Here is a 14,614-nt window from a genome sequence, read left to right on the forward strand (position 1 = left end):
CCTCACCATCCAAGTGCCCTACATGATATGCAATGGAGTACTGAACACTATAAATTCTCTTATCTCTCTCAGTTTGTGCTGTCCTAGTTTGTATAAAATACTAAAATATTAATTGAAGGGGGAACTCTGGGGCTGATTCCTAAAAATCCTGCCCTCAAACATCAGTTCATGCTTGCATAACAGCTTCAATAGGAAAGGCTGAGAATACCTACAGGCTGATGATTTAGACAGTCTTCTGAGGGATGGCTTGGATAGATGCTAATCCTGCCATTGACTGTGCGTTAGGAAGTCAGTTTATCTATGCAGGATGAGTCTGAAATATGCCTGTGTACTGTCCATTTTGGAACAGATTGTAGCAATATGGCTGATGGGAAAACTAGGAACCATAATTAAACTGAATGATTTTCAAAGCACAGTACAGAGTATGACCATTTATAAAAGTCATCTGCCATGTTGGAATTATAAAATAATTAAAATAGAATAAATAAAAAAAAATCAGTATACACTTACAGATTTAAATTTCAATTAAAATAATTTCAGACTTGTGAGACTCTAAAGAGTATTTTTCCTGTCAGAAGTTGTGTCACAGAAGATAAAGGAAAGAACTGTTAAAATAATTTAATTTTAAATTTTGAAATAAATTAATTTTATAATATATTTTTAGTCTTACCTGTCTTGAAGGGAAATACAAAATTTTGCTCAGTAAATTAACAGAAATACCCATCATAGCTTTACAGAGCCGTGGATACATGTACACACAGAGACACACACAGACAGGTAGAATGTCTCTTCTTGATCACAAAAATGGCACTTCTTGCCACTTCTACTTCAGTAGCTTTATTAACTTAAATAAGGCTGATAGAAATTAAGGTTTAATGAAATTAAAGATTCATATTATACACAAGCTTACCCCCTTCAGAAGTTCTGAATGTTATAGTATCACTTTTTATGTTGCCATCTCCAAATCTTGTACTTGCTGTTAGGTAAGCACTATACTCAGAGTTATTTTCCAAGTCTGTGAACTCCAGTGATGTTTCTGTTACATTAGCACTTCTTTTTGACATTTTGTTCCTAATGAAAAAGTATTCTATTAATCATGTATACACACCATTTCTGTACGTACATAACTGTGGCATACAATATAAAATTGACAAATGCAATATTGTAGTAAATGCAAATATTTCAGGCTTTAAAAAAAGACTGGGAAAACTTTTGTCTTTTATGTTGAAAAGCTCACATTTGAACTGTTGCATCCCCATAGGGCTCTTAATTTTGCTTAAAGAAGAAAAACCCCCACAAAAATAATTGTAAGTTAATTGGCAAAGACAATGATTATGTGGAGTATCAAGGAGGAGCATGTCCATCTAGTAACTGCTATCAAATAGTTACGTGTTACCCTTGGGAAGGACACAGTAGGGCATAACTAAACTGTCTCGCTGGACAGGAATAGCGAAATATAAAAAGATTATAGCAGAGAGCATGCCCTACTGTGACTCTGTGAAATTGGTCAGAAGGCTGAAGTTATAAATGGAATAATAGAAGATGATATGGAACAGGAATTAGCTGGTGCTGAGTTAATTCTGGTGGAATGTAGCAGGGGATCAGAATGGAATTCTAGTCAGGTCAGAACCCGCCTAGAAAGACTGTAAGATGTAACATTAATAAAACGCTGGTATTAGCATAGGTATGAAATGATTATCAGAAAGTAAAATAAGATACAGAAATAACTATATTGAATTCAAAAAGTCTGCTATTACTCATTAAATTAATCTAATCTTTTATGAAAAAAAATAGCAGGAAAAAAAGCTAGCTAATATTCCAGTCCTGCAAAGATTTCTGTATGAGTGAGTGCCCTGTGTCTTTAAAGGGATTTCATACAGGGATGATAATTTGACAAGTAAAACCAAATATCTTGCTCCAGGAGTCACTGTAGAGCTCTTCACAAACAAGTGAATGAGTTCTAATTCTACAAAAAAAAAAAAAAAAAAAAAAAAGGGAAAGGCTGATTCAAAACTATTAGATGGTTTGATTTGCATCCTTTGGTAAATGATTGAATGTCCCATTAGCAAAGATCACCAGCTGATAGTCTTGAAATAAAGTTACATTAACAAACAACTGAAATGAGAAAATTTATGAGAATGAAAAAAACTAAATTTTCCCTTTCCCTTTCAGATTTTGAGTGGAATGTCTCTTGACATGGGAAACACTCTTGGTAACAGATAAATTTAATATTTACATTTTTCCCAAACTTCTGACATCTCAAATAGTCAATAAAGAGATACAAAGGGCTGCAGCTGCAGTTATCAAATTCTACACAAAGACAAGACATCTTTTCTTGGATCTTTGCCCAATATATTCTTAGTATGGAAAAACATAGTGCATTATAATTAAAGAAAAAAATTCACAGCTTAGTGCTGCAAACACTTCTAGTCTGAGTAATTGCATTCTTATAATACCTTATTTGCCAAAAAATGTTTCCACAATCAGTCATAGTTAAGAAGAAGAAGAAAAGCTTGAGCTGTTTCAAAAAGAGTTGATTTTCTGTTTAGGAACAATTGAGATTGTCGTCAAAATAATAAGAAAACACTGATCAAAGTGAGTGCAAGTCTTCACAGATAATGAGAAAGAAAGTGCCTAGCAGAATAAGCTAAGCCAAGGAATTTTAATGAAGAATAACAACATTGAATTTTAAATTAGACCCTGCAGAAACCCAGACAAGAGAGTTTCTAAGAAATTGCATACTTCTACTTGACAAAGGCAGGTACCATATTTTCTTAAAAATCTGTACCTCAAAGTAGATCTATTCAGTAATTATCTCACAAAAATTTGCTGAAGAGGATAACACCAAAAGACAGTAGCTATATATGAGTTCAGCAATTTTGCTAACATGCCTGCAATACTCTAGAATTGCAGACTTGGGGACTATGAGTTTGTAGACTCAAGGCATGCAAAAAGTTGCTTTGCTACCTGCTAACACCCAAAACCACCTTGTCCTGTGACAAACTCCATGACAGATAACAATAATGGAAACATTACACATATTATCCGTTATGTTCTAGTAGTTGTGGATTCTTGTTTCCAAACCACTAAAGAAAGTTTACCGAATTCTCTATAACTGTTGCAATATATGTAAGAGAAGGAACTTTTATTTAATATCTGTATTAACCTTCCTCTTTCTGCTTTATTGAGTAGCCCTGGGATTAACAATCTTCCCAAAATATATTGAATGCCTCCCAAAAGCAGCAACTATGGCACAGCAGTTTGCCTTGTCAAATTTCATCCTGAAATGCATTTTATTAAATTGTATAGACAGTTCTATTAAATAATTACAATTCCCCTTCTTCCTCCTTTCTCTCCCCTGCCCCAAGAAACCTCAAAGGAAGGAGTGAAGTTGTGGCCCCTTTGAAGGCAACAGGAGTTATTCTCCAATGTCCTTGCCTCAAGATGATACCTAATGCCTCTCTAATTTTAGATATGGCACAGTAAGGACAGATGAGACAGTGCAGGGAGGATATGGAAGGAAAAAGTACAAGGCTTACTGCAAAAAGTTATGTGGCTGCTTAATTCAAGTATTTAGAAAGATGGATCAATTAACAGTTTTTAAAAAATAATTCTTACTAACTCATTTGTCATAATAACAAATGCAATAAGCTTTAAGGCAATATAAGGATGAAAAGTTGTACTTTTTGCTAGCTATAGTCTTTTATTTCCTTTTTTCCTTTTTTTTCTTGTATGTGTGTATGTCTGTGGTAAAAGAACACCAAACCTTGCCGATACAGTAGAATTAACAAGACAAGGCAAACCAACTTTAACTTTTTTGGAAATAAGAGCTCATTCCTGCTCACCTTATCACCAACTTAACTAGAAGCTATGATTTAAAAGAATTCATTAGGAACTGAGGCCAAACCCTACCCCAAAACTGTCAAGTAACATTAAAATAACAAACATAAGCTCAATAGTTGTGTGTTTGTAACTATTGCTGATTTGCACATCTGGTTCACATCTCATAAGGTGCATGTTAGCATTTGCTTCCTGCACTTTAGTAGTGACAATAAAATGGTACAGCATAAATGCAACGTATTGAAAGTGATCAATAACAAAATCTTTTCACTTCCAGCAGAAATCATACACAGATCTTTGAAGAGATGCCACATCACTACACCAGACTATGCTATGCAGAGAATAGGACAGAAGCTGCAAGTTTTAAAGTGGCAAAATTCTTTTTTAAAGGTTTTAAAGGTGAAAAAAAGATTCCAGGAGGGATGACCCCCCAAAAAAAAAAGAAAAAAAAAAAAAAAAAGAAAAAAAAAAAGAAAGGACAGATAGGAAAAAAAAACACAGTAAATGAAAAATCTGTTAAAAAATACCTTTTTTGCTATGAATATATAACAATAAATATAAAATATAATAATACACATAACTAATAACACATATAAAGACTTTTAACATTGCTCTTATGTACTTTCTACAAAAAGGAAACAATATTTCTCTATTTTAAGCCTATTTCAAATCTCCTTGATAATTTAACATAGGCTTGTGCGCTGCCTTACAATTGGCCTAATCAGAATATAATGAAAATAGCCACCATGCTCTAATTTAAATTGGAATTCATTTACCATAACATAGCCTTTAGAAAAATGTTGAAAATGCTTACAAAATATTTAATACCCCAATTTTCAGCTGCTACATTGTATCTGAATTTGTATATACAAAAGGCTAGTATTCTAAGTCTTGGATGAATATTCTCCAAAAATGTGTAATCAACACATTGCGTAAGAAAAATCTAACATTCCTGATAGGTTACAGATTAATATTTATCCTCAGAACTACTTCCAGAAAATCTTACCAGACGTAAACTGTGTAATAGAGGATAATTCCATTTGGCTCCAGTGGAGGTTTCCATGACAACTTCACAGTGACACCCGACAACTGTTTTACAGAGAGGGATTCTGGAGGAGAACTTGGAGCTACAAAATGAGAGAACAGGACACAACATCTTGTTAAACAGCTAAGATCGATGGGATACGCAGCGTCCTTAAATAGGTTTTTAATTATTTGTGATGGAAAGTGAACTTTGTACTACACCGGTAGAGTATCCATCAACTAATGTTAAGGTGCAGCTTCTTTTCCTTTTTCTGACAGATGATAAAAGAAGATTTTTCATGGTGGTGTTAGAACATCTGTTTCTGTGATTCAATGGAAAAAGTACTTCATGAGAAAACAGAGCAATGGGTAGGTCACAGTGATTCACCTACTGTCCAAGTACATTGCTGCAATTTTTTTTACCCTTCTAATAAAAGAGAGAGCTTTATAGGTATGAACACATGTAAAATATAGCAAAGTAGTTCCCCTGAGGAAAAAGAGGTGCTGTAAAGAATTATACAAAGCACCAAAAGGTGGAAAAATGGATGAGCATGGCATTGAGAGATGATAAAAATGTGGGATACTAGGCAGCGGTAAAATCTATTCACTCCATCAAATAAGGACCACATTCATTCATTTAATATGTCACAAGGGAAAATATAAAGATAGGCATTGACTGAGACCCTTAAAATTCATTTGAAGATGAACTATAGATGACACCATATCCCAACTCTGTAGGGAAACAACATAAGTAAATGAAAATGTTAGACCACATTTGATTTCATTCTAAAGTTTACATAAGTATTGCTGAGGAAAAATATACCCAAGTATGCATAAATGACACTGCTTTGTATTAGTATGTTATTGAGAAGCAAATATTTTTCTTCATCTTGATTCATGGATATATGCATCACTATGAAGTAATGTAGAGCTAGTTTTGTTTTTCTCAAATTAAACCAAAGAGCATCATGCACTAAAAATTCAGGTCATAGCTGTAGTCATGCATGAAAATTGAGAATATGAGCATAGCTATTAGGAAATCTATGAAACATTTGGTCTGAACCTTGGAACACTGTGTTCCTGTGAATAAAGAACATGTGGTGTATTATAAATATTGCTGGTTTTCAGTTGTTGTTCATCCTTTCACTATCTCAAAAGCTGGCAGAACGGTTTTAGAAATATCTAAATTTAAAAAACAAAATATTTTTCATGAGCAAAGGTTCACCAAATTCAGTGAATGTCTGTACTTACTAGCGAAAAAGGGTGACAGCTGTATTTAGTGTTTTACTTGTTCTATTATCATCAGTGGCTATATAATGAAAGATCTGTCATACTGTGAGTGTCATGTCTTTTTGGCATGTCTAGTTCATTCTACAGTTCTTATTCAGAGGTTATTTTTTGCCGAAGAACAGAGTCTACATTGCTCTAAATAAAAATACTCTGTGCAAAAGACAGATTTATCCAAATTAACTGTTCCCAGTTCTCTGGCAATATTACTCTCAAGAAAATGTTTATTACTGACAGTGTGAATGTAGGTCCATCAAGATCTTGGAGATTTGCAAAGATCCATTATAATTAAAAGCTGGATCTTAGGCAAGTCGGTGCCCCCTAAGGCATAAAAAGATATTTAATGTGGGAATGTCTGGTGGGAAGTTTATGCCAATGCCGCTTTAGTCCAGCTTCCCAGAGACTTACTCCCCAAGCAAGGTAGAGGGACAGACACAGGTTCCTCCAAAATGTGATTCACATCACCTAAGTTAAGATTTTGGTTTGAGTTTTTTCTGGATTCCCCCTCCAGAAACTATAGAGGGGACCAATGATAACTTCCTACAACTAAATTGGGTACAAATATTTTAAGGTTCCTCTGCTGAGTTGTGACCTACTGTACTAATGAGCAGAGGATGCAATGGCTGTGTTCTACCTTCAGCCTGCATGGCAGAACACTCCTCTGCTCAATTTGGAAGTCCACTATTACAGATGATGGACGGAGCATTTTTATAATATTAATAAATTTAAATCTATACATGTGAATCTGTACATGCATCTGTTTAGAAGAATCAAAAAGTCCCCAAATAAAAGAATCAGATATGTTCCTAGACCATTCAAACTATCTTTTGGTGTTTTTTCCTTTTTCCAGCTCTTACATTCCTGCAGAACCAGACACAACATTTAATTTTACCATGTGGTGTGTTAGATTAAATAATATTAGTAAATTAAGATTCTTCAAATTCATAAGATATTGGTAAGACCAAATGCCCATGCAGAGCTATTGTGCCATTTCACATAGCTTGTACTGATAAATACATTAAATAACAGATAGGTATGTACGTTTGTGTGTAGATAGATATAGATATCAATACAGAGACATAAATGCAAAAAAAGTATATAGCATCTACACATATCAGACATGAAGTGTAAGATTAGTTTAAGACTACAGGCAGACACATTGCAACTGCTCTTTTGACTTACCATCTTCATCAGTCAGTATATGCAGAGGTGCACTAAGAAGGCCCTCCCCCATTGTGGTACTGGCAGAGACTTCTACAGTATATTCTGTATACTTCTTTAAATCTAAATAAAGAAGAAGAATTCAGCAAACCAGCCATTCACTGGGCTAAATTAGTTTTTTTAATGGACTATAAGTAGTCTTGAAGTGCTGAACAGGCCCATCACTTAAACTGATCTGTGTCTTTTGAGATGTAAGTATGCATTAGGAAAACTTGAACACAAAATATTCTTCATGAACAAAAGAAGGGGCAAAGCCTCAATTACCGGTACGTATTTCATGTTCCTAGAATGTCTTACAGTTTGTCCATGGCTATATTCTGAAAGTTCACTGGTTAAGGCACTGACCTCCCAGCATTAACTGCTGTGTCATGCCTCTGTTAATACTGGCAGAACACAGAAAAAGATGGAAAGGTGAGTAGAAAGGGAAGTATTTATTGTTATTCAGACTAAGATCAGAGAGGTATATAGGTGACTTCAGTGTTTACTTTGTTATGATGATAGATTTGCAAAGAAATCTATTGAAGTTCCATCTAAAATATGAGATGTATATCTATAATGATTGTAGCCCATTTCATCACATTACTGCAAGACACAACAGGTTACTTATCAGGACAGGTAGCATATAACTTTATGTAAGGACAAGAAGGATCGTGTGCAACCAATGAACTAATTAATCTACATCAGTCTGCTGGTCCCTTCTCAGAAAAATTTACAGTTCCCATAAGTTTCAGATCATCATATACTGGCCTGTAATACGTAGTGTCAGAAGAGTAGTGTTTATGACTCTTTGCTCAGTTCCATTAGTCCTCTTGAGATATACTGTGTAGGTCTGTATGATTCCATTGGGGATGGATGGCGGTAAAAAAGATAATTCAATTTCCATGGATGAGATGTTCCTATAAGTTATATTTTCTGGTGCAGAATCAGGAACTAGAAGACAAAATTTAGACTTAGAGAAGATTCCAGTCAGGTTCATTGATTTGTTATGCATTTTCTTAAAGTGGCTTAAATGAAACGCACTGTAAACACTGTTATTTTTATCCCAATTTTTGTACAAAATACATTTTAAAAGAGGCTGAAATGGAAAATGAAAACCACAGGACAGACAGACACTGTAACAAGATATGGGTCACTCTTAAAAAAAACCCAACCAACCAAACAAAAAAAAAACCCATGGAAATCACCTTAACATGTCAGTTAAAGAAATCTGGAGCATGATACTAAACGTTCCTTCTAACACCTCATAACTACCACTGCAATCCTCCAAGTTAGCTATCGTTAGGAGATTTTCCATGTTGTCCTGCCATAACTTACACTTTGTATCAGCAACCACATATTCTCCCTTTTCCTTGGGTGCTCTATACAAACTATATGAAAACTTGTATGGAATAACAAAGAGAGACTAACACATTGCTGTAAAGGCCCTGAGAGCATCCTCCACCCTTCTGCAGGTTCAGATGCTGGGGCTCAGGGCCAACTCAGCAATAGCGCAGCAGGAGGCTGTCCCCTCCTTGCTGGTGACACGATCCCAGGTAACGCTGCAGTGAGGCTGCAGCCAGAGTTGTCTGCTGGCCTCTGGGAGCTGCTTTCAGGTGGAGGTCTCGTGGTTTGTCCCTCTATGAGCTACATTTCCTCCTGCATTTCTGCCATGGCCTTGCTTTGTCCATGGACCCACTGATCTAACTGGTACAGGTTGCCTACAGAGGTGGTAGATGCCCCATCCCTGGAAACATTCAACACCAGGCTGGACGAGGCTCTGAGCAACCTGATCTAAATGAAGATGTCCCTGCGCATTGCAGGGGGGGTGGACTAGGTCAACTTTGAAGATCCCTTTCCAACCCAAACTATTCTATGATTTTATGATCTACCCCCCGACTTGCAGCCTGATGTGGCAGCCTGACCTCAGCTTGGTCCCATCACTACAGACCTGCCCATCTGGCTGTGTCTGACTTGGCTGGTGTCACTGAACCTCCTAACTCGCTTTTCTGGTTCCATCTCAGACCTGTCTCATCACCATGGAGTGTCTGTCTATCTGGACTCAGGGCTGCCCCTGGCTGCCACCCCCAGACCTGCCCTGCTCCCTTCACTGGGGGTTGGTGGGACAAGTTCTGGCAAGCGAGGCCCCTGCCTCACTGACCCAGGGACCTCCTTGGCTCTTGGCAGCTGGCCCTTGCTGAGTCATGACGATTGTTTTTGTGTACATGGGTCTGTCTGTCCCCAAACAAATACAAAAGTATGTTTTCCAGTATCTGAAACTGGTCTGATAGCATAATATATCTTATTCCAGAAAATCAATCATACAATGACAGCACAATTTACCCAAAAGGTCAAGTAATGCACGGGTATGCTTTAGGATGCCCTAAACATTCTTATAAATGTACTGATGTGACGAAACTCCACATTCAAAAGTATAAACAATTTCTGCTTAAGCAATATCCAGAAAGGGAATAAATGCCATGGAATGCAGTGAAAACAGTCCACGATTCTTCCTAATTCCATGGTAGAACAGAGAACTCCCAAGAGCTGTTCAAACATGTTAGCCTGTTAGTTAGTTAGTTGTGTTACACTCAAAATGCTCTGTCCTCCAGATCCTGCCTTATTTTTATTCTTGTCATCTCAGAAGATGTTTTTGCAGTTTCACAACTCTGTCACAGGCCACTGGAATTCAAATTTTTGTTCTGAGTATCAGCAGAGTTAGGCACTGAGGAAGAACTAACTGCCTTAAAATACAACTTAGACAAAATACGGATGTCTAAGCTAGAGAGAGCAATAATAAAGGTTATATCTAAAGATATTGTATCAGTTAGGCAGGTGCATACATACCTATGATACCTGATAAAAAAATACCTATGATACCTGATAAAAAAACCTCAAAAGTAGCACGATGTCTTGGCAGAGCTAGCTTGGTGTTTCTATTATGACTACTGTTTCATGCAATCTAAAAATTGTGTCCCCATCCCTTTGAGCCTGACTTGTTAGGCAGGCCTAGACCACAACTACTTCACACAGGAAAAATCAAAGTTTGTTTCAGAAACAAGAAGGAGAAGGAGCTCATAGTGATTCCACTGTGTCTTTACAGTCAAGGAGTCAGAGCATCTCCCTGGCCCTTCTGAGAGACATCAGTATGTGCAATCCCTTCCTTACTGAGAAAAAGGTGATAAACAGAGCATGCTTAGCTCTAGGGCTAGCTCTAGGTATAGATAAAGTGGGCAGTTGTCTGAGGTAGGAAATTAGTGAAGATGGCAAAAAGCACCCCAAAACAGATGATCATCTAACCAGTGCTACCTGCATGTGGCCGAGTCCTAAAGGAAACAAATCTTCATGTCTGTGTCCCCAGTCACCTTTCACTCCTGAGTCTACAGCACAACCCAAACATCTATTCCTCTATGTAAACTATTATCCTCACTTTTTCTCCAATACCTCTCCTGTTTAGCTTCGCTGTAAATTTAATGACTTTCTACCTATATTTTATATCTGTTTTCCTACACTGTCCTACTTTACAGCTACTTATTTATTTCAATTCTCTTCCTCTGCCTCGTTACACATCTTTAATGTTCATCCTTCCCAGTCCTCACTTCTAAATTTACTTTCCTTTCTTGGAAAACCTTCACCTACTGTAACTTTTTTATCTGTACCTTCTCCAAAATACTTGTAGTAACATAAACAACATTTCGTGCTACAAAATAGCCCCTTATCTGTGAATTCTGTGGGGTTTTTTTTCACCTTTAGGATTGAATTCTTACCAAATTTCAGTTCATAATGTGAATTTAAAGTCAAACTCAATTTTTGAAACCCTTCCTCTCCTAAAAAAGAAATATTTTCCTGCAAGACACCAGGAATCTGCAAGGACAAACAGTAAAATAATGAAGTCCATCAAGCGTACAACTTCCCCCTGTTTTCTTCACTTCTTAATTTTTCTCACTATTTCCTTACTTTCGTTTTCTAGATAAAAAAAAGAAAACAGGGTTCAAACTTACTGCTTTTAAAAGTATGTGTTTGCTTTGTAAATTAATTGAACTGATCTTCTGAGCATCAAATGTCACCATAAAGCAGCTGATCGTGGAAAATTTACATTTTTATACTCACCAGTTTCAGAAGTTCTCACCAGAAGTGGGAAAGAAGATTGATTCCCGTGGCCAAGCCTGGTGAATGCCCTTACAGAGATGTTGTAGAGAGTATATGGCTTCATTTCACCTAGTGATATACTTGTAGATGAGGCATTTTTGATAAATAAATCATTGAAATCACTGAACAGAACTTCATAGTGAGTTATGAGACCATTAGGCTGCTCAGGTGGTAACCATCTCAGGTTTATTTCCGTTGCAGTTACATTTATTAATTCTACGTTTTGGGGTGGGGAGTCTGGTTCTGCAACACAGAAATCAAAGAGAAAAAAACAACTTCATAAACTTTCAGTTAAGTGAATATAAGACTGATCTCATAAACCTATTGGATCCTAACATTTAGATATGCATAGCTAACTGTACCACAAGGGCCACACTCATTCGCTCTCCTTTTCAAAGCTTTACCATTTTTTAATCTCAGTTTCTGTATTTCGTCTCTTTCACTAACAAATCTAGGTATATTTTTGCTTCCCAGAGAGTTTAGCTTTCCTGGAGTTTATTTTCTCATCTGCTTATAAATCTGTCTGAAACTGCATCTATTAAGAAAAAAATCTCTTCCGTCTTCTGCTCTCATGCAGCCTGATCCTTCAAATCCTATCACTGGCTCCCTCAAATTCAAGTTCTTTGTCTGAATGCTGTCTTACTGCCTTCTTCTTAAATAACTACCCTTTTATTTTACTCAGCCAACCATTAAACAAAGAAATGGACTGTACACACTGTAACTAAATTCCCTCTAGTTTACTAATACAGCTGCTAACTGATGACCATAAAAAGTATAAATCTTGCATACACTGGTGTGAAGGTCATGCAAAAAACAAGCCCAGCTCTAGGGTAGCATGTTGGTTAAATCTACTGGCAACATATGATTTCATGTGACTCCAGTGAGCTAATAACACGTGAAAGTGTTGAAGGAGTGAGTGGGCTGCGCTTATGAACAAACTCAGCTCTGAATGTCAACCTTAATTCCTCTGAAGGTTTCATCACTTCACACCTGAAATAACCTGCCTATAAAATTTTAAAATAATGCAATAAGAACTCAGGATTATGCAATTCAGTTTGTGTACAAATCCCTATATACAGAAATTTCAGAATTTATCTTGATTTTTTTTGGCCTACAGGTCTTACAAACCATTCCTGATTTCTGATCCCATGAATTAAAAGTGTTAACTGCAACAGGTCACTACTCTGGATGGCAGGACTGTCCTCATGGATATTTCCCATGTGAAGAAGCTTAGTTTTCAATTGAAAGGCATTTCGCAATGTATCTGGCATGGAACAACATTTGAATGACACAGCCTAGTATCTTCCATCCTAACATAAGTTATCTAAGACAGACGTAGTGAATCTTTTATTTGGAGGTCTCTCTCTTTTCAACTAAGCAGGAGTCAAATGAGTTTTCACTCACAGATTGGCTAAAGTTAGGAGAATGAATCTCAGCGTGAATTACCTCAGGGAAATCGAAGAACAACAAGACAAGACTAACTGCACACAGCCCTGTAGAAAGGTTGGAATTATTGGTGGCTTTATCAATAGTTTCATCTGGTTTGTGGGCATCTCTTACCAATGGACAAACTGTTGGCCTGAAACTCCACTCTGAACAAACTTCTGTCATGCTTAGAGGCAGGGAATTGTTTAAACTTTCAGAGAAAAAGATATTTAGGTAGGTAATTTTCTTTAGTAGTGATATGCCTTTCCTTTGTGAAAAAAACTAACAGCACAGAAAGCCCACAATTTGAAAAAAAAATTACAAGCCCTTTTAGTTTCACTGTTTAATTTGATATTTTGGTTCATTATTCAAATAATCTAAACTTCATAGATCACCACGATTTTTAATCCTGTAATATTTTGCTCTCCTTTATTCCCACATAATTATTCTTCCTGTGTTGTAACATATTTGGCAATGAGATAAATGACAACTGGTCAATTACCTTCTTTATTACTTTGGTAAAAACTGCAAATAGCTTTCTGAAACTAGTAAAAATAAAAGGCTGATATAAATGAGAAAAGATTAAGGTTTGATACTAATGATTCTCTTCAAATCAAATTCCAGTACTGCCCCTTTACCTTCATGGGTGAAGACTGCATCTCCAGAAGAGATACATCTTCTGGAGATCCAGAAGTCTTCGTAAAGTAGTAATATACCCAACGTTAAAACTATTGATCAGTCTTAACACAAATAAAGCCCCAAACCTGTATAAAAACAACTCCATATAATATCATTCAGTATAAAAAAACCCTCACTTTATCAGTAGCTCTGCTTGTAGACAGCAATATGGCTTCTGAATTGTTGAAAGCTGCCATTTCCAGATGCTTCAAATCCTAACCTAATTTCTACATAATAACCTTAAAAAAAAAAAAAAAAAAAAAGAGAGAAGCTGGCATCCCAAAAATAATGAGTTATGGTTTAGATGGGGTCTAGGAACACACTATTTTCAGTGAAGGAACCTCAGCTCTGCAGCTTTCCCCCCATTTGTCTGTTGGAGTAGACATTAGTTTATTGTATGTTATGCTGCAGCTTTCACCACTATTCCATTATTTCTAGCACCTACCTAAAAATAGTCTGAATGCAGTAACTGACTGATAGAAGATTAATAATTCCAACAGTGATTTTATTTGTACACTTTCCCTCCCTATGTATGTGCCCAGTCTTCTGAAGAAGCACAAACTTCAATTCAGAAATCAAATTGTCATTGCAAACAATGCATTTACCATCTTCAGGGGTTCTCACGAAAACATCATTTTCTTCAGATAAAGCACTTTCTCCAACTGTTGTAGAGGCTGCAACTCTCATTTTATAATTCGTGTACTTTTTTAAACCTAAAAAGATTAAGTAAAAAAATCTTGACTGTGACTTCTTAAGCATATTTTTGCCTCATAGCTACTTATAAAATTATAAACATGGTTACTGTTTGTGGAGGTTTTAATGCACATTTGTCAACTAAAAGAATATGTATAATACCATTTATCTGGGGAGAACCAAAGAGGCAACAGGCACTCAGTCAAATCAAAAGATTTTGAAATAAGCGAAGCAGCTTCAACCCTGTAAATAGCTTTAAGAATTTATTTGTCAAACCAAAAGATCTGTATGTGTACAACCAAATATGTGTTTTTATTCTATA

At 36.2% G+C, this 14,614-nt stretch overlaps 1 protein-coding gene across 1 annotated transcript in view; it reads right to left on the reverse strand.

Moving 5' to 3' along the window:
- PTPRQ (protein tyrosine phosphatase receptor type Q) overlaps nt 1-14,614 on the reverse strand; it is a gene marked incomplete at its 5' end in the record, with an annotated part of 130,414 nt that overhangs the window by 71,218 nt on the left and 44,582 nt on the right. Inside the window, 6 exons of the mRNA XM_082063008.1 lie at nt 911-1,071; nt 4,847-4,967; nt 7,333-7,434; nt 8,119-8,301; nt 11,458-11,739; nt 14,205-14,312. Coding sequence (XP_081919134.1) covers nt 911-1,071; nt 4,847-4,967; nt 7,333-7,434; nt 8,119-8,301; nt 11,458-11,739; nt 14,205-14,312 — 957 coding nt within the window. The remainder of the gene's footprint in view (nt 1-910; nt 1,072-4,846; nt 4,968-7,332; nt 7,435-8,118; nt 8,302-11,457; nt 11,740-14,204; nt 14,313-14,614) is intronic.

The sequence above is a fragment of the Streptopelia decaocto genome (genome assembly GCF_964273445.1).
Source record: "Streptopelia decaocto genome assembly, chromosome: 1".
NCBI lineage: Eukaryota > Metazoa > Chordata > Aves > Columbiformes > Columbidae > Streptopelia > Streptopelia decaocto.